This window comes from Ambystoma mexicanum, chromosome 12, assembly GCF_040938575.1.
Source record: "Ambystoma mexicanum isolate Mex_15411 chromosome 12, UKY_AmexF1_1, whole genome shotgun sequence".
Classification (NCBI taxonomy): Eukaryota; Metazoa; Chordata; class Amphibia; order Caudata; family Ambystomatidae; genus Ambystoma; species Ambystoma mexicanum.
In genome coordinates, this window is record NC_090936.1 from 14,301,746 (window position 1) to 14,326,031 (window position 24,286).

General features: G+C 43.4%; 1 protein-coding gene across 1 annotated transcript in view; it reads left to right on the forward strand.

The window, feature by feature from the left end:
• Positions 1 to 5,480: 5,480 nt before the first annotated feature.
• Positions 5,481 to 24,286, forward strand: part of LOC138514445 (uncharacterized) — a 102,515-nt gene continuing 83,709 nt past the window's right edge. The window contains exons 1-3 of the mRNA XM_069629955.1: positions 5,481 to 6,468; positions 6,541 to 7,089; positions 7,162 to 9,681. Coding sequence (XP_069486056.1) covers positions 5,481 to 6,468; positions 6,541 to 7,089; positions 7,162 to 9,681 — 4,057 coding nt within the window. The remainder of the gene's footprint in view (positions 6,469 to 6,540; positions 7,090 to 7,161; positions 9,682 to 24,286) is intronic.

The window sequence follows — 24,286 nt, forward strand, 5'->3', positions numbered from 1 at the left end:
GACGAGGAAGAAGGCTACGGAGGAACAAGATGTAGAAGTGATAAGCTATTTAATATGAATGACCGACACCCGAGGGAGACTGGGAAGCATACAAGCACCCCTCAGGTTCAGGTAATGGAGAAGAAGCAAAAACAGCAGAAGCAACAGGACACACAGAAGAAGTGCAGGCTGTGTATGCTGCGGGAGACAGCAGGAGTATAGGAGGCAGAAGACACCGGGACCATTGCGAGTCCTGAGAGGGTCTGTGCCTCTATCTTCCCAAACAGCAGAGGTCGCACAGTGGGAAGCATGGGGGAGGAAATGCTTTCCCGGAAAGACTACATTGTGCAAAGCATTTGCAGCAGATAGCAGGCGTGGTGTGAGCTGTCGAGAGTTCTCAGGAGGCAGGGTTGCACCGGGGACTCTTGGGAGTCAGAGCGAATACAAATCAGCGTGGCAGAGGAAAAGGTGACCGAAGAGAGAGGGTGCGTCTGGTTGGGGGAAGCCACAGTTTCAGCAGTCCTGCAAACGCAAAGAGGAGCACCTGGAATTGATTTACCCAGTGAGTCTATGCCAAGCAAGGACTCTGGGGTGCTCCAGTGCAGGCTGCTTGTTAGGCGCAGGTGAGATCATCCATGATCGAGTGAAAAGCAGAATAAGCAACATTACATGTATGGAACTGTTGTTAATGTACAAAAACAAGCTAATAAGAATCACAAACACTGAACTTTTGCAAAGTTAATAAATGTAATGAATAAAGAATCATTGCATATTTCAAGCTAATAAATCTTACAAAAACCAAACTGTTGCAAACACCAACAATCTGGTGGGAAGGTCTTCTTAGAAGGTCCATGCCTATCACCAATGCCCATGCCAAGAGTCCTTGAGAAGCTGGCAAAATCAGTCCAACAAAGGTTCCCAAAAACAAGAGGGGAATGTTAGGAGGCCCCAAGGTTCTGAAGGTTGCCCTTCAGGTTCAGAGATGCCTATTATTGTGGTTGATGTCGATTCACATTGCTATAGCCAAAATAGAAGCAGGAAAAGACTTAATCCTGAACATGATTTTCGATATTGATGCAGTAGGGAAAGAAAGGTGGCAAACAGGCTGGAGGTGGTCATCCAGAGGGAGACGAGCATCGTTTGTGGAGAGGTCCTGATGAGAATCGATTTGAATGTTCTATTTCCTGAAAGCTGTTACCATGTTTATGCCAAAGAAAGACACTGAAGTTGTTATTTCACTGTGAAATGTGCCATTGAAGCACTTCTCTGCTTCGGTTCCGACAAGATAGACTGGCGGGCGAGTAGACCCATAGGGCAAGAGGTGATTGCCCAGAAGAAACCTGCTGAAAGGTTACGCTGCGTCGCAGAAGGAGCAAGTGCTGAAGCAGTACTATTGGAAAGCAACATATTAAATTGTGGCATTTGGGGAAGAATTGTGAAAGCTGATGGAGGAAAAGTTACAATTCTTCCCGCAGTCATTCTTGAAGCAGACCATTCTGACCAAACAATGTGCTGTTGTCAAAGATGTAAAGGAGTTTCCATTTCAGGAGGTGGGAGAGCTTATGACTCTTCCTTTCAACATCTTTTGGGAAAGTTCTCCTTCCAGGAGGAGTGAGAGATTGTTGACTTTGACAAGTTACATTATTAAAATAACTGAACTTTGTATTAATGTCAGATATCCTTGTTTTTTCCTTTGAATCGTGCAGAAAACTCTTGTTTGGATCTGGGGAAAGGGAGTTCACCCAGTCCATGGCAAGAGACATTTATTATACTGTAAACCACATTATATGTTGTATACATGTGTTAAATTGAGTTGCCATATTATACCTTTATGCATTGCTTGATGTATAAGTCTAAGGGTTTGAGATTCCTTGGTTAGAGTGTTCCCTTTTAGTTCTCTTCCATCAAGAAAGTCCTTGTTAGGGTAGGAATATAGTGAGGCGTTCAATCAACCAGTTTTATTTAATACAATGGCTGAAGTTAAAAACTCTTTACCAAGTTGTCTGCCTCACAGTTCTGACCTCTCGCAGAAGGCTAATGTTGTCGGTGTATATTTGAAATAACTGAAGTGGGGCCTGGCTATCTCAAATCTGCACTGGTATAACAATTTCAGCAAATCTATTTTGCACCAGATTTGCTGCTTAGCAAATGATGAGTGGGTCACATCATTGTAGTGCCAATCCATGCTTTCTAAAAGCATAGGCACTAGGGCAAAAAAGAATCCGACAATGATTTGCACCTTGTTTGCGGCATTACATAAACAGGCATGTTTACTTTTAAGCTTTACAGCAAACATGCACATAACGTAGACATTGTGCTGTGTTATCCTTGTGAAAATCGTTTAAATCATTTGGATTGAGGCATCTCCTGTTTGCTTTATTTCCCATTATGCGAGCTGCAGAGTTGCCAGAATGTCTGCACATGGGAGACGTGTAGATAATCCTACCACTATTCCACAACTCAGACGCCTCTCTTGTGTTCTAAATGTATTCTTTTTCTCCACATTTCCATCTTTAGGTATCCATGTTTAGGCTTCCTTAATTGTTTCAACATTAATTTGAATAATTAAATATATGTTAGTACATGGATGTACTGTCAGGCTCCTGCCAGTTCGAGAAGGCGCACACCCCTCTACACGGTGTATGGCCACCCTGAGTGGCGGCTCCTCCAAGTGCTGGGGATCTATGGAATTCCCAGCATGGCTGCGGCTACACTGCATTGTATTGTATTGTATTGTTTATTTATTTATAGCGCGCACCGGGCCGTTAAGCAATTGGGCGCTTGCAAGCAATAGAATCTTAGGTTACAGGTACATAAATATTTTACATTTCTTATGTTACAGGAACACATATCAAACATTTCTTATGTTATAATGTCACATGATTTACAAATAGGATATGTTACAGTTTCAAATATTTTACATTAAATATAGAGAATATTCGGTACAGTTGAGGCTTTAGCAGTCATTGGTGTGTAGCCAGGGTTTGACATAGGCTTTGAACACATGGAAGGAAGGGGTGGCTCTAAGTGATTCTGGGATGGAGTTGCTTTTCTCTAAAGCGCCAGGCTCCTCAACACGAGAGACTGTTGGTTCTCGGCGTCTTCTTGGAGTGCCGCTCATTACTCACACGAAGCCTCTTGGAGTGGAACTTTCCTCAGATTTTCTTGGATTTAAACTTTTTTTTGATTTTTCCCCACAAAAGCTTTTGGATTTTAGATTCAGATTTTTGAGTTAAGATTTACCCTTTGTATTGTTTTTTTCTGGGATCGTTTCTTAGACTTGCTCTTGGTGACTCTTGTGGATGTGTGTCCTGTTTGGTTGACTATCTTTAGTTTGGTGTCTGTGGATTGTGCTGGGCCGTTTTCCTGAAGGATGATCCGCAAGTTGACGGGTCGTGTCCGGGTCCATGCCAGGACATGGTTTGCCACGAGTCCCCATTAAGGTTTCCAGAGTTTGTGGATCCACAGCCCAGACGCAGCTCTGGACCCTATTCGCCTTGGGATGCAGAAGCTAGTGTCGTTGGCTCTGCAAAGCTTACTTATCAGTTCAGCGCATGACGCTACCTGCAGGGGTAGCGATATACTAATATTTGGGGTGGATGAGCGTTATTCCTGACGAGATACCCGACACACCATCATGCACACACACCGACACACTCACAGACCAACACACACACAAACAACTGGGTACTTGCCTATCAAGCCAAGCTCCACCTGTCCATATTGGCTTTTAAAAACACCTTGAATGAGTACCTTTTTTACACTCCTCATGCTGCCAGTATTAACAGTCATTTTCAGGAAGGGCCTGACTAGCAGGATGGGAAGGACAAGAAACTGAACAACCAGCGTTGTGTTTTCAGTGTATTGCACATTATCACAAATTTAAAGCTATTAAAAAATACATCAGGGCGCCTTGCACTCGGTTGCTGTTCTGTCTATTTACCTGCAGTTCATTTTAACCCTATTTTGGAAGTGGAAGGGTCTGCCCTAACCTGCAAATAAGAAGTTCCATTTTTAGGACGTTTTAACAGGCCCTAGGCCCTATTCACATACGATACATATCATACAAGATTCTGATAAGGTTTCAAGTTTAAGCTTTTGACTGCAGGGCCCAGGGTTATTACTTTTGAAATAAACTTTGTGTGAACTTCTAGGGTTATAAAGAACAATGCTGGAAGGACGCATCTTTCGGTTGCTGCGGAGCCAGTCTGCAGTCATTTTGTTTAATTGATATAATGAAACTTCAAGGAGCTTAAGTAAGAGAATCAGGATCTCTGCCTCACACACACACTGGTGCCAGCTTGTGTTTACAGCTTTCAAGCACCAGAGCTAACTAAAGAAAGGAAAGCATACAAAAATGCAAGATAGCTTTGAAGCTGTTTTTTTCCCCCGAGTTTATTAGCAAAGACCCGAAGGCATGTTGCAAAATATACAAACAGCGACATTGCATACACGGCTTGTCTGTGTAAATCGAGGGGCCCAGAAACGACAAATGAGAAGAGTGCGAGGAAAGAGAAGGAATGGAAATAGGGCCGGCTGGTCCTCTGCGTACAATAATGCCCTCCTGCCTGCTGAACTGTATGTAGCTCTTGCAAATCAGCCCTGGTCCATTGTTAGATCATGTATGCTGCAAATATGGACATGTGTATATTGTACTAGGAACGTATTTGGCTGTTTAATGCACCATTGTAGGAGGTGAACTGCAATTTTGTAATGTCAGCGTCACTTGTCTTCTGGTTTGCCCATGCCACTTTCACTCCTCACTCTCATTGGCCCGGTTCTCACCCAGATCTGCCCCCTGTCACTTAAGGCCCCAGTTATGCGCCATTTCTCTCACATATCTGGGCCTGCCTGTGTAATTAACACAGCCCCAATGTCCACCTCATGTCACTGTAACTGGCGACCACCCTCAGTCTTTCCCATGTCAATTACTATAGCACGAGTCTGCAGAGACTGGCACTCCACGTGCTGGATACTACGACTCCCATCACCTCTAGCAAGCACCGTCAACTGTGAGGGATCATGGGAGTCGTAGGCGGAAAAACCCGCAGAGCCACAGATTGCAGACCCCTGCTACAGCAGAAAAGGGCAGGTGGGCGATTTGCTGAGAAGACCCTGCGTCTGAGTGCAGCTAGAAGGCCTGGTCACGTGACACAGACTATAGCATCAACGGGAACACAGATACGAACATGGTAACTGATCAAGCAAGAGTGGCCCTGCGCTTCCGTTCATAGCTTGCGTCCTGCGCCTGTAGCCTGCGTATTCCCGCTCTCCAGACACTTCCAAGGGCACATGGCGCTTCTAGAAAAAATACTAGAGCCAGCAATAGTAGCATTATTACCAGCAATGATACCACTAGAACCAGCAATAGTAGCATTACCACCAGAGGTGGTACCACTAGAACCAGCAATAACAACATTACCACCAGAAGTGGTAGCATTAGGACCGGCAATAGTAGCATTATTACTTGCAGTGGTACCACTAGATGCAGCAATAGTAGCATGACCACCAGCAGTAGCACCACTAGAACCAGCAATGGTAGCATTACCACCAACTGTAATACCACTACAACCAGCAATAGTAGCATTATTACCAGCAGTGATACCACTAGAACCAGCAATAGTAGCATTACCACCAGCAGTGGTACCACTAGAACCAGCAATAACAACATTACCACCAGAAGTGGCACCACTAGAACCAGCAATAGGAGCATTATTACCTGCAGTGGTACCACTAGATGCAGCAATAGTAGCATAACCACAAGCAGTGGTACAACTAGAGTCAGCAATAGTAGCATTACCAGCAGCGGTACCACTAGAACCAGCAATAGTAGCATTATTACCATCAGTGGAACCAATACAACCAGCAATAGTAGCATTACCACCAGCAGTGGCACCACTAGAACCAGCAATGGTAGCATTACCACCAACTGTGGTACCACTAGAAGCAGCAATAGTAGTATAACCACCAGCAGTGGTACCACTAGAGAATGCAATAGTAGCATTACCACCATGAGTGGAACCCATGGAACCAGCAATAGTAGCATAACCACCAGCAGTGGTACCAATAGAACCAGCAAGAGTAGCATTACCAGCAGCGGTACCACTAGAACCAGCAATAGTAGCATTACCACCAGCAGAAGCACCACTAGAGCCAGCAACGGTAGCATTATTACCATCAGTGGAACCAGTAGAACAAGCAATAGTAGCATTACTAGTAGCGGTACCATTAGAGCCAGCAATAGTAGCATTACCACCAGCAGTGGTAACACTAGAGCCAGCAATAGTAGCATTACCAGCAGCGGTACCACTAGAACCAGCAATAGTAGCAGTACCACCAGCAGAAGCACCACTAGAGCCAGCAATAGTAGCATTACCACCAGCAGTGGTACCACTAGAACCAGCAATAGTAGCATTACCAGCAGTGGTACCACTAGAACCAGCAATAGTAGCATTACCACCAGCAGTAGCACCACTAGAACCAGCAATAGCAGCATTGCCGCAAGCAGTGGTACCACTAGAACCAGCAATAGTAGCATTACCAGCAGTAGAACCACTAGAGCCAGCAATAGTAGCATTACCACCAGCAGAGGTACCACTAGAACCAGCAATAGTAGCATTACCACAAGGAGTGGTACCACTACAGCCAGCAATAGTAGCATAACCACCAGCAGTGGTACCACTAGAGCCTGCAATAGTAGCATTACTACCAGGAGTGGAACCCATGGAACCAGCAATAGTAGCATAACCACCAGCAGTGGTACCACTAGAGCCAGCAATAGTAGCATTACCACCAACAGTGGTACCACTAGAAGCAGCAATAGTAGTATAACCACCAGCAGTGGTACCACTAGAGAATGCAATAGTAGCATTACCACCAGGAGTGGAACCCATGGAACCAGCATTAGTAGCATAACCACCAGCAGTGGTACCAATAGAACCAGCAATAGTAGCTTTACCAGCAGCGGTACCACTATAACCAGCAATAGTAGCATTACCACCAGCAGAAGCACCACTAGAGCCAGCAATGGTAGCATTATTACCATCAGTGGAACCAGTAGAACAAGCAATAGTAGCATTACTAGTAGCGGTACCACTAGAGCCAGCAATAGTAGCATTACCACCAGCAGTGGTACCACGAGAGCCAGCAATTGTAGCATTACCAGCAGTGGTACCACTAGAGCCAGCAATAGTAGCATTACCAGCAGCGGTACCACTAGAACCAGCAATAGTAGCAGTACCACCAGCAGAAGCACCACTAGAGCCAGCAATAGTAGCATTACCACCAGCAGTGGTACCACTAGAGCCTGCAATAGTAACATTACCAGCAGTGGTACCACTAGAACCAGCAATAGTAGCATTACCGCCAGCAGAGGTACCACTAGAACCAGCAATAGTAGCATTACCACAAGGAGTGGTACCACTACAGCCAGCAATAGTAGCATAACCACCAGCAGTGGTACCACTAGAGCCTGCAATAGTAGCATTACTACCAGGAGTGGTACCACTAGAGCCAGCAATAGTAGCATTATTACCATCAGTGGAACCAGTAGAACCAGCAATAGTAGCATTACCACCAGCAGTGGTACCACTAGAGCCAGCAATATTAGCATTATTACCATCAGTGGCACCAGTAGAACCAGCAATAGTAGCATTACCACCAGAAGTAGCACCACTAGAGCCAGCAATAGTAGTATTACCACCAGCAGTGGTACCACCACAACCAGCAATAGTAGCATTACCATCAGCGGTACCACTAGAACCAGCAATAGTAGCATTACCACCAGCAGTGGTACCACTAGCACAAGCAATAGTAGTATTATTACCATCAGTGGAACCAGTAGAACCAGCAATAGTAGCATTACCAGCAGTGGTACCACTAGAGCCAGCAATAGTAGCATTACCACCAGCAGTAGCACCACTAGAGCCAGCAATAGTAGCATTACCACCAGCAGTGGTACCACCAGAACCGGCAATAGTAGCATTACCATCAGTGGTACCACTAGAACCAGCAATAGTAGCATTACCACCAGCAGTGGTACCACTAGAATCAGAAATAGCATTACCACCAACAGTGGTACCACTAGAAGCAGCAATAGTAGTATAACCACCAGCAGTGGTAGCAATAGAACCAGCAATAGTAGCATTATTACCATCAGTGGAACCAGTAGAACCAGCAATAGTAGCATTACCACCAGTAGTAGCACCAGTAGAGCCAGCAATAGTAGCTTTACCATCAGCGGTACCACTAGAACCAGCAATAGTAGCAATAACACCAGCAGTGGTACCACTAGAACCAGCAATAACAACATTACCACCAGCGGTACCACTAGAACCAGCAATAGTAGCATTACCACCAGCAGTGGTACCACTAGAATCAGAAATAGCATTACCACCAACAGTGGTACCACTAGAAGCAGCAATAGTAGTATAACCACCAACAGTGGTAGCAATAGAACCAGCAATAGTAGCATTACCACCAGCAGTAGCACCACTAGAGCCAGCAATAGTAGCATTACCACCAGCAGCGGTACCACCAGAACCAGCAATAGTAGCATTACCATCAGCGGTACCACTAGAACCATCAATAGTAGCATTACCACCAGCAGTGGTACCACTAGAACATGCAATAATAGTATTACCACCATCAGTGGAACCAGTGAAACCAGCAATAGAAGCAATACCAGCAGCGGTACCACAAGAGCCAGCAATAGTAGCATTACCACCAGCAGTAGCACCACTAGAGCCAGCAATAGTAGCATTACCACCAGCAGTAATACCACCAGAACCAGCAATAGTAGCATTACCATCAGCAGTACCACTAGAACCAGCAATAGTAGCATTACCACCAGCAGTGGTACCACTAGAAGCAGAAATAGCATTACCACCAACAGTGGTACCACTAGAAGCAGCAATAGTAGTATAACCACCAGCAGTGGTAGCAATAGAACCAGCAATAGAAGCATTATTACCATCAGTGAAACCAGTAGAACCAGCAATAGTAGCATTACCACCAGCAGTAGCACCACTAGAGCCAGTAATAGTAGCATTACCACCAGCAATGGTACCACTAGATCCAGCAATAGTAGCATTACCAGCAGTGGTACCACTAGAAACAGCAATAGTAGCATTACCACAAGAACCAGCAATAGTAACATTACCAGCAGCGGTACCACTAGAACCAGCAATAGTATCATTACCAGCAGCAGTACCACTAGAACCAGCAATAGCAGCATTACCAGCAGTGGTACCACTAGAAGCAGAAATAGTAGCATAACCACCAGCAGTGGTACCACTAGAACCAGCATTAGTAGCATTACAACCAGCAGTGGTACCAATAGAACCAGCAATAGTAGCATAACCACCAGCAGTGGTACCTCTAGAACCAGCATTAGTAGCATTACCACCAGCAGCGGTACCAGTAGAACCAGCAATAGTAGTATTACCACCAGCAATGGTACCACTAGAACCAGCAATAGGAGCATTACCAGCAGCAGTACCACTAGAACCAGCAATAGTAGCATTGCCACCAGCAGTAGCACCACTAGAGCCAGCAATAGTAGCATTACCACCAGCAGTGGTACCACTAGAACCAGCAATAGTAGCATTACCAGCAGCGGTACCACTAGAACCAGCAATAGTAGCATTACCACCAGCAGTAGCATCACTAGAGCCAGCAATAGTAGCATTACCACCAGCAGTGGTACCACTAGAAGCAGAAATAGCATTACCACCAGAAGTGGTACCAGTAGAACCAGCAATAGTAGCATTACCACCAGAAGTTGTAGCAATAGAACCAGCAATAGTAGCATTATTACCATCAGTGGAACCAGTAGAACCAGCAATAGTAGCATTACCACCAGCAGTAGCACCACTAGAGCCAGCCATAGTAGCATTACCACTGGCAGTGGTACCACTAGATCCAGCAATAGTACCATGATTACCATCAGTAGAAAGTAGAACCAGCAATAGTAGCATTACCACCAGCAGTAGCACCACTAGAGCCAGCAATAGTAGCATTGCCACAAGCAGTAGCACCACTAGAGCCAGCAATATTAGTATTACCAGCAGCGGTACCACTAGAACCAGCAATAGTAGCATTACCACCAGAACCAGCAATAGTAGCATTACCAGCAGTGGTACCACTAGAACCAGCAATAGTAGCATTACCAGCAGCAGTACCACTAGAACCAGCAATAGTAGCACTACCACCAGCAGTGGTACCACTAGAGCCAGCAATAGTAGCATTACCAGCAGTGGTATCCCTAGAACCAGCAAAAGTAGCATTACCACCAGCAGTGGTACCACTAGAACCAGCATTAGAAGCATTACCACCAGCAGTGGTACCAATAGAACCAGCAATAGTAGCATTATTACCATCAGTGGTACCACTATAACCAGCAGTAGTAGAATTGCTGCCAGCAGTGCTAACACTAGAACCAGCATTAGTAGCATTACCACCAGCAGTGGTACCAATAGAACCAGCAATAGTAGCATTATTACCAGCAGTGGTACGACTAGAAGCAGCAATAGTAGCATTACCACCAGCAGCGGTACCACTAGCACCGGCAACAGTAGCATTACCACCAGCAATGGTACCACTAGAACTAGAAATAGTAGCATTACAATCAGTAGTAATAAGACTAGAGCCAGCAATAGTAGCATTACCACCAGCAGTGGTACCAATAGAACCAGCAATAGTAGCATTATTACCAGCAGTGGTACGACTAGAAGCAGCAATAGTAGCATTATCACCAGCAGCGGTACCACTAGAACCGGCAACAGTAGCATTACCACCAGCAGTGGTACCACTAGAACTAGAAATAGTAGCATTACAATCAGTAGTAATAAGACTAGAGCCAGCAATAGTAGCATTACCACCAGCAGCAGTACCACTAGAACCGGCAACAGTGGCATTACCACCAGCAGTGGTACCAATAGAACCAGCAATAGTAGCATTATTACCATCATTGGTATCACTATAACCAGCAGTAGCAGAATTGCTGCCAGCAGTGCTAACACTAGAACCAGCATTAGTAGCATTACCACCAGCAGTGGTACCAATAGAACCAGCAATAGTAGCATTATTACCAGCAGTGGTACGACTAGAAGCCGCAATAGTAGCATTACCACCAGCAGCGGTACCACTAGAACCGGCAACAGTAGCATTACCACCAGCAGTGGTACCACTAGAACTAGAAATAGTAGCATTACAATCAGTAGTAATAAGACTAGAGCCAGCAATAGTAGCATTACCACCAGCAGTGATACCACTAGAGCCTGCAATAGTAGCATTACCACCAGCAGTGGTACCACTAGAACCATCAATAGTAGCATTATTACTAACAGTGGTATCAGTAGACACAGCAATCGTAGCATTACCACCAGCAGTGGTACCACTAGAACTAGTAATTTTAGAATTATTACCAGCAGTGGTACCAATTGACGCAGTAATGGTGGCATTATTATCAGCAGTGGTACCACAGAACCAGCAATAGTAACATTACCAAACGAGGTACACATACAATCAGAAATAGTTGTATTATTACCAGCAGTGTTACTATTACTGCTACTGTCAGTAGTAGCACTTTTAGGACAAAGAGAATTAGAGTCAGTACTAATTTTAGCATTACCTTCAGTGGTAATAGAAAACTACTTGCACTATCAGCAATTATGACAACACTATACCCAGTAGTAGTATGTTTAGTGAAAATAATGTAACTACCAGCAATAGTGTTATTCCTACCAGTATAGGAACGTGTAGTAAATCAAGTAATACTACCAGCACTTCCGGTAGAATTACTACCACTAGATATAGCAGAACTTCTATACATATCAGTTGTAAAAGAAACACTATTACTCAGCCATGTCTTGCATTTAGCCTAAGTGTGGAAGGCAGCCTTACCTTGTGTTTAGCCATATTCTGCATTTGGCATAATTGTGTATGGTAGTGAAAGATTAAAGACAAATCGAGGCTTAATACCACTTAATAGAAATATGCGAGGCATGAGTACAATGGCACAAGTACCCTTATTTTGCAGAACAGCTGTCTGGTCTCTCAACACCTTGCAATGTGAGGTAGAAGACACCGTGAGATGAGAGAGTGCTGGACATTGCAAAGCATGCATATTTATACATTTCTCTCACAATCCCATACACATCGTCCAGCCCATCTTTGAGTTACCCATTCACTTGGGTTTGTAGCCAGTTCACATAGCTAATACAGATTCAAACAACTATACATTGTTCAATGTTTTCCCCTAACACTAGGCATGTTTTTCTGCACATAAGACACAATGTTAGCATTCTTTACTTTACTCATTCTTGTTTATGTATCGTTTGTTCTTGAATTTGAAGTCAGCTTAGTTTCAAGGAGCGACAACAGATTTCTGCAAAAGCACATATTTAGATTTGAACGGAGAAGACATTTTTGATACAGATGGTCTCTAGATTACTAATAAAATACGGCTCTTATTTAGCTCCAAGGTTTCTTAGTGCAGGACAAACATTCCACCTTATCAGCTTCAATATGCTTATCGACGTTTACACCGTACAAAGTTCGTTTTGCTCTGCTGGAGCCAAAAACATAATTTCTAGCATGGGGCAGAAAGCAGGAGTTAATCAAAATAGCGGATAACTTTAAGTTGGCGGTGTAGACAGCTTATTTTCAGGTTCAATCAAATGTGATTTATAGTATGATGCAAATATGCTTAGGCCAATGTTCATTATCAGGCGGTATTATGCAAAATATGCTTTTACAGTAGCCATATTCTGCATTTGGCATCATTGTGTATGGTAGCCATATTCTGAATTTAGCCTAGTTGTGTATGGTAGCCATATTCTGCATTTGGCATAATTGTGTATGGTAGCCATATTCTGCATTTGGCCTAATGCTGTAAAATAGAAATATAATGCATAAGGTGTTTCTAAAATCAATCACTCTATGTCTATTTATGCATGTTAGGCCCTGCTCCCCTTTTATATCTAGCATTTTTCCTAATTGTGCTCATGGTACGTCTTTCTGCTCTTTGTGCATATATGGAACCCAGGATGTAAACATTGTTGTTTGTACTGCTAACACATTTTCTCCCTTCACACTCTGCACCTTCATAACTTAGTGGAAGGCCCAGGCTCATTCCAAACACCCTGCACTGAAATATAACACAAACACTATTGCAGAACACCTCTGCCTTGAGAATGAAGTTACATTTAACAACAATTTGAATTGTAGTTCCCACATAACTGTCTCCCGTGAAGGCATCAGCGAGTAGGCACAGACACTGAGGAAAGTGTGGGCTACAATTGTTTATTTAAAAGTCCAAAAAGGTTGGGATAATGCCCATCTCGCCCTATGCTAAGGTGGGATTTCCTTACCTAAGAAACTAATGATAGTCTGTGTCAGGGAGTCCAGAGTAAATGACCGTCTGTGTCCAAAACCTATTATTGCCCTCACAACTACTTGTTCAAACTGTGTAGGGATGACAACATCAAATGAAAAGGCGTTCAAACAAAAGTTCAGAGCTTCTTCTAGCTCTTGGATGCAGGGAATTCTCCCTTCCGCAGGATTCCAAATAGTTCACTTTCAATCGCAGGGGGGTCTCTTGCACAAGCTTGAAGTCTCTGACTGGTTTCACAAGAACACAATTCCTCTGGATTCTTCTCAGCTTTCAAGCTTTGTGATTCTTTCAGCATATCACAAAGATCAACTATTTAATTTCACAATATATTGGAATATTGTATGGATATTCAGCCATAAGCTTATAAATGATTCAAGTGGCTTCCCTTTAGAGGGGTGCAGTCGGTCAGGGTGAAATTGATAGGCCACATGGTCCACCACGCAACGACACACACGCTGGGCTTCTTTTGCACAGTTGCACCACCACTGCTTCAGCCCCACAATGGTATTGCAGTCCTTTGTTAATACTTATTTGTCACCATTCACTTGTTTGATTATTAAACTTTCTCATAGTATTGTCACAGTTGCAGCTTTAAACTTGTACATTTCCTTGTTTACTTCTGGCCCTGGCCAATGCTTGCTTTTTCACAGATTGTTCAATTCACGGCTCTTGAGATTCATTACAAATGCTTATGTCCTTTAGTTTCCAAGATTCACAGTTTCTTTGAATCAGGAAAAGCTTTTGCTACTTTCCACTCATGTGGCTGTCATGATTCGCCATTTACACCCCTTTTGGACTTCCTGGTCCATGGTGCACCGCAACGTTGGAGCCATTCTCCTCCCAACATGGCCGGCGCCTCAGACATGTTGCGGTCTAGTGTTTACGCAGGAGCCCTGGCTTCCTAGAAAACAGGCACGCCCCCGCAGCGATGCGCGTCTCAACGCTCCCTTTTGAGTTTGCAGCTAGAGTGCTCATTGTCACCTTCCTTTCCCTTGTGCCAATTCTCAAATACTTTCCAATTCCTCTTCCTCCCTGGAGTACTAGGAGCGGCCTGTTGCCTCCGCTTGAGGCCATTCATTTCATTCCCTCCTGGACCCCTATCCGCTCTTCTGCACTCGCAGCCACATCCCTGTACTCTGCGAGTAGTGCTTTTCCCTTCCTGGTTCTGCACTTAATACCGGATATTGACTGCTCATTGCTTACCTTCCTGGAATCCTGAACTCTTGTCTTCCTCCGAGTCTGCTTGCGCTCCACACTGGATATGGAGGATCACCGGCCTTACCTCTATAAGTCCCGGACGTCCCGGAATACAGAAAGACCTTCAAAGAAGAAGACGACAAAGGGAAAACAGGTAAGACCGGGGGCTGAGTGTGACAGTGGCGTTCATTCATTATTACTTTCCTTTGGTTCGGTATTCGAACTTACAGTTCATTTATAACAAAACCGTAACTGCAAATTCCCAGTTCACTCTCCTGCTGGGAATTTGAAATCTGCCCACGGCTTCTTATTCTGTTTCACTTTAATACGTTTCTGGCCCTTTCATGGCCTACCCAATTCCAATGTTATTCAGCATTGTCAAACCGCTTCGTTCATTCAGCTTCACATTATCGTGGTCATCATCTCTATGTTGCACAATTTCTGACCGGCAAACACATTGCCTCTGTTGTTGCTAGCTCACTCGCAAGCTTTGTGACCTGTCTCCACAGTGCGGCTCGCACCACAGCTTCTCAGACTCAGTCAGCCTCACTTCACTCACTGCATATGCTGTCTTCGGGTGCCCTTCTCCTCTTTGGTCAGTCCTTCAAAGCTGCTTTGGTTCCTGGATCAGCAATCCCCCTCATCCGGGGCTCCTGACAACTTGGGTTACCGGAGAAGGAGTCCCCTGGGCTCCAGGAGGTCAGAAGCCTGACCCGGCCACCAGAGACCTTCTGCAATACCATCCACACTCTGCTTCTGCTGTAGCAACTCTGCAGTGCCTCAACACTTCGGACGCGGGTCTCCCTGCCTGATTCACCTCCAGCCTCTCCGTCTGCAAGCACTCCAAAGGCGATCTCGAAAGCTTCTCCTTTTAGCCTCACCTGCGTGGGACATTTATACCACCCCCTTGGCTTTAGGTGCAGGCCATTCACATTGATTTCATGATGGCCTTGGTACTCGCGTCCCAGTACCATAGTGTTGTTTGTATATGTTTGAGTCAATAAAGGATGAATGCAAGTTCCTATGTGGTCTCTTCCTTGTCTTATTACCATAATAGGGTTTCCGGACATTTCGTCGAAAGACATTTCGTCGAAAGTCATTTGGTCGACGGAATTTGGTCGAAAACCAAATGGTCACATTTTTTTAAAAATTTATATATATATATTTTTTAGGTTTTAGTTTAGGGAAAAAAAGGGTTTTTTTTTAGAAAAAAAGGGGGTTGGGGGGACCCCCCCAAAAAAATAAAAGAAAAAAAAGTGAAAATTAAAAAAAAAAAAAACATTCGACCATTTGGTTTTCGACCAAATGGTTTCGACCAAATGTCCTGTCGCCCATTTGTTTTCGACGAAATGTCTGGTAACCCCATAATAGTATATATTGGGAGATGGTTTTCTTACATAATAGGGAAGGGATTGGAAATATCCCATGATAGCCTGGGGGCATTTCCTACTTGATGAAAGGGAAATGGGGGATACCATGTCCCACCCAAGGGTGCCTCATCCCCACTCTCCAAGTCTCATCCTCCCAGGTGATCCTCACATAGCCACCCCCAGGGTCAGGATCTGAAAGTGACAGCCTTTCCCTGGCCACGACAATATTTTTGAGGAAATAAAGTGAGGACGCCATCAGACTTCCTCACACTCCTTAAACACGATCCACCTGGTTAAGTTTATAGTCCACCACTGATGCGCCCATCCACATGCCTTTCAGACATGGGTGACTAGCAGGGTCTTGGCCACCCTCACATAACTGCAATGGCCAAAATGCACGCATAATAGCACCCCCAATTCTCCCAAATTTGGACTCCGGCCCCTCTGAAGGTGTTCAACCAAACAGCGCTTTGCAGCCATAATTATGAAGGTGCTATACAAAAGACCAAAAAAATTAAATGAATTAATTAATGAGTAGGAGTTGTTTTAGTAAAATTATATTACTACAAGAACTATTTGTTGTATTACTACTAGTAGCAGCAATTGGAGTAGAAAGGCTATTACTACCATCCCTACTAGTATTATTACCACCAGAAGTAACAGAATAACTACTGGCACTATGAGTAGTACCTGCAACATTATTACCAGTAGTAGCAGGTGTACCAATAAGTGTCACGGGAAGCAGCATGTTCCTTGAGGTACTCTAACTTCATGGCTGAACATAACACATGTCCATTGTGGTATTGTTTGGCTAGCAGTATGACATGCAACGTGTTATGACTGTCTGGACACGATTGGGAAATGGTTACATGTCTGTTCATTGAAAAATGTTTCAGTGATAGATGTTTCGAAAAAACTTTGTTGAGGGGACGTTATGGTTAAGTTGCCCAACCAAAAACCTGTGCATTTCAGTAAAAAAAAAATGTTTTACCTCCCCATTATGGTTCAAATAAAAACCAAAAAACCCCTGAAATTCGCCAGTTATGGTAAACTAAGCCCCCATACCTGCCATCACCACTGTGCACTGCTAACACTAACCCCCAGAACATGAAAGATGGCATCACAAATGTCATTGATGACATCACTGACAACATCACATGTTTAGCCCCTTTGTTTTTGTTCCCTGCCATATATATATGTACATTCAGTAAAAAATAAAAAATTGTTAAACGGATGTTATACTTCACTTTGAAACCAAAAAACACTGCACATTCCACAATTATGGTAAGATAAGCAACCATAACTCGCACCATCTACGTGCATTGCTACGACTAACACCCAGGACATCAAATATGACATCACAAATGTCATTGATGACATCACTGAGGAAAAGTACGTTACCATTGTCCCACCTGTACCTGCCCCGCTACTCCATTCCATAGTGAACAATCCCCAAACTTTCAAGAAGCAAATAGATGTTTTGACGAAACATCCATCCCTTTTCCCCTCACAAATCTTCTCCTCATAACCAGCCCGTGTTGAATCCTAATTCCCCTATATTTGTGTCAGTATCTGCTTCCCCCGCTATTTCTTTGGATTGAAGTGTGGGGTTGTGTGTTTGGAATGTTTTTGTATAGTAGTTGTATGGTTTGAGGAAAAAATATATTTTTTAAAAAGACTTAAAATGTTTGCGAACAGCGCACCTGTTCGACCTATCCATAAGGAATGTAATGTGGGTGTTGTAAAGGCAGTACACCTACCCTTACTAATGTCAAGTAAGATGGAGTTGATGTTTGACCGCATCATCTGGTCAAGTTGTGCGTACATAAACAGAAAGGGGCGTCTTAAGGACATTATACCTCGCCATGCCGCTTACAAATGAGATGAAACATGTTAGTAGAACACACCAGGTGTCCAGGATGGCTGTAAATGAGCAAAATAGGAGTGTGTTAAGGACAGTATACCTGTCTGTATCATCCACAGCCAAAATGGTGGTGTCCGTAGAACAGGCGCGGTGGCTGGCAATTTCGTAGTTAAACAAAATTGAGTTTTCCTAAGGACACTGGACCTGTCCATACAGTGAGCATATCATATATGCACATGTGCAGTACAACCGTAAGTATATCGACCATCACGCCTGTCCCTACCTGTCTGTCTCACTTGTGTCCCACTTTGAATTAGTTTGAGAACCCGAACACTGTCGTTAGGACACTTGTGCGCATGCGCCAGTTTGTTACTCTGCATTTGCTGTCCGGTGGACTCCCATTTCTGTCAAGGATGTGTTCAGGACGTCATCATGTGACCGCACCCATGCTGAGCGTGTGGACTAATTTGCCCAGTTTGTGTGCTTCCGCAGCAGTAAAAAAGAACTTGTAGAAACAAGGCAAAATATTGTAGAGTGTAAAAATATAATTTCACATATCCTAGACAATAGCTTACCTGAGGGCTTGTTGTGTAAAATTTTCATACCGCTTTGCAGTGATGAAGACGATCATGAGACACACCCCTCCACCTGAGCACATCTTCATTGTCCTTCTAGCTATAGCAGATTGAGGTGTACTGCCTTTACTGCTGTAGTGACCAAAAGGAAAGTAATCAGTATGGCTTCCAAGGCTGCTGTTGGTTCATTAGCCTCTGCACCACCCCCAAACCTGCCAACACCACCACCTCCCCAAGGGCCTGCAGAGAGATATATGAGTATGTAGAGAGCGAGGAAGAAGAGGAGGAAGAGAATGAGGTGGAGGAACTCCGCACTACGAGCACTCAACGGGAGTTGTGGGTGTGGCGGTTATTTTCCATTTATGGTAACGTACCAAAAGCATGTGCGAACCTGGTGAGGTGTAACCGGCGCCAGGTGGTGTTGAGTCAAGGGAGATTTGGTGCGTACAGCTTTGGTACAGCAACCATGAAGCGACACCTCACTTCGTTCCACACTGTAGACATTGGCAAGGTGGTGCCATGTGAAGCGCGTAGTCGATTGGATTCCTCCACAGCATCCTCCGTGTCCGATCCTCCCACCACAAGAGACACTCCTGTGGGGGAGCGCCTCCCTCCAGCTGCCTCACAAGCCATTTCGCAATGCTGTTGACCCTTACCTTTCAAAGGTGACAATAGCGTGTATGTATTGTGATGTGGTACTCTGCAGGGGGGAGAGTTTTCAAAGTACTTTTGAGGCTACGGTCACAGAGTACCAGAAGATCTGCTCCTTACCTAAGTGAAGCTCACCCTATATCTTTCTCTGTCCACTTGCCCTTTCTTATCCCTGTGGCTGGTGTCCCTTCCTTACCCTCCTTTGGCCTCCTCTCCTAGTGTGTCGTGTGCTGAGAAGCAATAAACGTGAAAACAACAAAAATTACAGAAAAGGCTCTTTTTAGAACCGCCTTTCTCAGTTTAACAATAGAACTATGAAGTGACCGTTGTAGACCCCCGCGGAGTTATGGAAAAGTTTGCGGACAGTCGTAGGGAAAAAAAAAGGAGGGAGCAAGCGGAGCAAACACAATTAAGTGTATGCTGGAAGTAAGTGGTGGCTCTGAAAAGAGTCTTTCGGTGGTGTGTTGTGTGGGTCAAAAACTGTGGATTGGAGAAAAAGGATTGTAACATATGTTATTGTGAATCCAAAAGAGGTTGCAATGCATTTTGTACATTGCGAAGAAAAATCTGATTGCCAGCATATGTGAGATGGACTCCATCTCTGCAGAAAATGAAAGAGCTGCGAAACAAAATGTTTTCATTGTGGAATGAGGACATGCCAACATCTCTTAAAAAGGCACAAATAAGCCTCATTCACATTGCGTCTCGCTTTCTCCATTTGTGGGCGAAAAGCAGAAGAACGCAGCCATATATTTGTCTTTGTGCAATACAGGAGAAAAGTATTTGACAATTTGGAAACATGTCCATGAGCTTCGCAAGTCCTTCCTTCATTGCAAATTGCAAAGAAATTCCAGAGACATGGCCTAAACTGTTTCCTCCGCAATGAATGATAAGTATATCTGGAGGACGCTCTGTCAGTAAAGTAACACAGAGAGGTACCAAGTCCAGCCACCTCATTCCACGCACGCCATGCCAGTGCACTTCCACATGAGGAAATCCGAGATTTTCAGATAGACGGCAGCTTTCTGCATGCACCTTCAACCAAAGTATCCATGAGTCTCCCAAAATCCAGATAATCTGTTTGCGAGCATGCAAAGACATGGCTGTGTGGCCTCCTGTCAGGGAGAAGACGGTCTTACTAAATCTCGCTGTTCAGAACACATCCACTGAATTTTATTGACCAATCCATAGCTCCGCTCATTTCATTTGCATGCGTCTCCACACCAGAATCCCCGTTGGTGATATGCGCTGGCTGCAAACTACCACCATGTCCGCAGACATGTATAGGATCAGAGCGTGACGGCAGTACATTAAAGTATTATTCTCCTTTTTACCCTTTAAGGTGGGCTCTGAAAAGAGCCTTTTTTGTTTTTGTTTTTGGCCAGATACCTTACAGACATCTGTTATCTTGTTTATTTTTTGTATTTCTTGTCCATACTTTACTCCTGCAACCATTACAGAATGTTCTCTAAAGCAAGCCTTACGTTCCAAAAGAGCATTGCATTGCTTCAAAATAATCTGCATTACTTGGAACAATTTTTTCGTGGCTGCAGAAAAACATACCAGCGTGTAACATAAAAGCATGCATGCAGCGATTAATGATACACCTCCCAATACTTTGATCTGGACAGAAAAAAGAATTGTTGTCCCATTTTACTCTAGGGAGTAAACCAGAAAAAATTACTTTCGCGGTTGGAAAAATGTTCATGAGTGCTTGAACCAACTGTCCCAAATCTGCCAACAAAGTACGTGCAGTCACGTAGCCCAAATGGCAAGCACCGTAGTTCAAAATTACCACATGAGGAGAGGTTGTATGTATGTCTCTGCAAACTTGCAGAGTTGCCACAACATTGGCATCAGTCTCAGCGTTCCACACCACCTCTACTCCTCTCACATCGAAATGGTGTGCCACATGCCTACTCTCGGCATAATGTTGTAAACCATGGACAAAAATGTCTCCAAGCACCAAAACCCTAACTCTCTCCACCTCTGCCATCTTCAGTGTACGCACCGTCTTTCGACACAAAAGAGTAATGTGAACATCTGATTGGCTGATGCCTGCAGTCCCCTTTCCATGCAGGATTTGATGTAGAAACCTGTATGTGACACGCCCTACCCGCGGACAAGCGCTGCCTACGTGCAGCACGTAACTCTTACCCAGTCCTTTCACCCTTTCCACAGCGGTAGCAAATCGAGTCCCTCATTGGACACAAGTAAGCAGTCACACAACCATCCACCAATCACATTGAATATCGCTAAATCTAACTCTGTCATCAACATTGCTCACTTCAAAATTACTGTTGATAATTCTGATTGGAAGTCGCATATCATTGCAAAGCACCTACTTCATAAGCTACTGTGCAAGTGTTGCAAATTTCTCCGTACAGCTCCATGCATGCACACATGCATGAGTATAGAGTACAGGTATGTATATTTTAATCAGAGAAAATGTGCAACCCTTAAGATTTGATTTAAACAAATTAATGCCGTAAATGAGCATCAGCAATACATACCAATGCTCCCCCTTTTAAGTGCAAGATGTACGATTTATCATTGACAAACCACACGACTTCTTACTGTCTTCCGCATAACCTATACATACGTTGCAAGCATGCCTATTTAGTGCGAAGCTCGATTTTGTATTAGAAAATGTCGGAGTTGTGTACTGTGTACGACCTACAGTAATGCTACTTACAATGTAATCGTATAACAAACGTAAGCGCTCCCGATTGCTGTGGTGACATCTCCCTCTGAGGGTCTCCCGATTTTTCGGCATCGTGCTTTTAAATTGCAAGTAGAAAAGGTTTTCCCATCTACTACTATGCCCTATCGCTTACAAACCTCTTTCCTATAGATAGAACACCTTGTAAAAAACAAGGCATTTTCATAACCTTAAAATTGTTAGCAATTTTGAAGGACTTGCAAGTAACATATTGCAAATACCATGCAAAGGCTGCACAGAGTGAAGTGAAATGCACACATGCACTGGGTTGAAATATGAAAGGAGAATGCTCTGACAAACGATGCACAATTAATGTGTGCAGTATCAGCACTGCTGTAAACACACAAAGTAATTAATTGTGTTTTTTTGAATCGCAGTGAAGACTACCCTCCTGAGAATCAACAGCATCTACACTGCAGACGACATATCCGAAGAAACCTGGTCATTTTGCAAATAAAAGTAAGTACAGTACTACCTTTTTATTGTAACTACTCCTCAAAGAGGCTGCGTGGGTTATTTGTTTAATTTGGGCACCAAAGCAAACATTGATTTCTGAACCATTCTACCTACAAATATCCATTTATTGAACAAAGAATAACAGGCAGAATGGCTCACAAATCCCTGTGTGTTTGGAACTCAAATAACATACGCAATCCTTAGAAGATTAGATTTAGAAAAGAAGTTGCTGTTGCAAGTTTATGGCATTTTGTTTATTAGTAATGCTTCTCGTCACCACTAGCCCACTTTGTACTCTCATCTGAAGCATATTGTAGTAGTATACAAACAGTAAAATAGCCTTACCAAATCATTGCAAGAGTCCATTGTACATTTACATACCATGACAAAGAGCTTCCCCATCAGACTCATCCATGCATGCACACAGCACACATATATTGTACAACAGACCAAAGTATGCCTTCTTTTTTCCAACAGACACCAAAGAATGCCTACCAAAAAGCAACTCCGTAGAAAGGAACGCAGAAGTAGAGTAAATAAAAATAAAAGTGCCCAATCTAAGCATCCATCTGTTGTACAGTTTGTAGCGAATGTTGGACAAAACCAGCTAATGCAGTCGGTTAGCAAAACAAAGGACGCTTCAACTACCGAAACTTTACCTCCTCCATCAAAATGTGTCACAAAACTCGAAAATGTTGGCAAAAAATCGGCTATCAGTACAGCTAACAATGTTTCATCACAGAGTCCTTCAGAATCTAAGAAGAGGACCGAAATCATCCTCACCCCTAAAAACCTACCATAGAAAGTTAATCCTACAAGCTCTCGTGGACAGTGTAATCCTTCTAAAATGGAAGTTGTTTATATTAGTGTTAAATAGGATGAACACACTAACAAAACTCAGTACCAAACTACAAAAGAAACTCAGCAATAAACGGAATGTGAACAAACATTTCTTAAATGTTTGTGGTGGTGAGTGGAGTCACACAACAACCACAGAACCATATTTTAATGAAAAAGCATACAAACAAAATCAAACAAACACAATTGCCATCCATAGCAGTGGACGTGGGTGTGAGAAAATCAATACTACCATCATGGAACAAGAAACACTGCTTACAAAAGTATCCTCTGAAAACTCAGAATTACCTCTCAATTCAGTAGAAGTACACCGTCCAGTATACAAATGGCTGTGCACATCAATGTGTGCCATTCCAAACAAAGCTTTCAAATCTTTACGTCAGTTCCTCAATCAGTATGTAAAAGGTAAAGACAAAAGTAAAATGAAAGTGCTGCAAAATATGGATATTTGTCCAGTGCGCAAATACACAGGACTACAAGGACATTCATTAGCCTGCATTTCTTGGCCTATTTGCAAAAGCACCTTCCATGATATCAAAAGGATATCAATACATCATTCAAATTTAAGAAATCTTCTGTATAAAATATACTATGCAAAATGTCCAGCTTCAGAACTAGGCAATTTAAATAACACTCTTCTGCATGGTACACCCAAATATTTACAAGAAGAAATTGACCATATTCAGAGAAAGTATTTTGGAAGTGAAAGCCACTTACAAAATGCAATAGTTTTTGAACATACTAGCAACAATTCTGCACATAGCAACCTTCTGTTACACACATACAGAAAATAAATAGTAAAATTTAAAAGGTCATCGGATGAAGTACCAAACCATGTGTGTGTGTGTTGCCGCAGAACGTTTTACAAAAGGAACACAAAAAATGTAGACATAGCATACAAAATAGAAGACAATGATTCTAAATGGTCTGAATTAGCTCTCTACCTTTTAGCAGAAAACAAATATGAACTAACTGAACGCCTAATATGTTGCAGCTACTGTACTACAAAATTAGATAACAACCACACTCCTTCACGTGCTATTACAAATAATTTGGAATTGTTCCCACTACCAAAAATCCTGCAACAACTCAATTTGTATGAGAGCATAATAATTCAAACAGTTCACCCATTTCAAGCAATTATACACCTTCAACCAAAAACAGCAAAATTACCTTCCTCTGAATTGGTGAAAGGCATTTGTGGCAAAGTAGTTTATT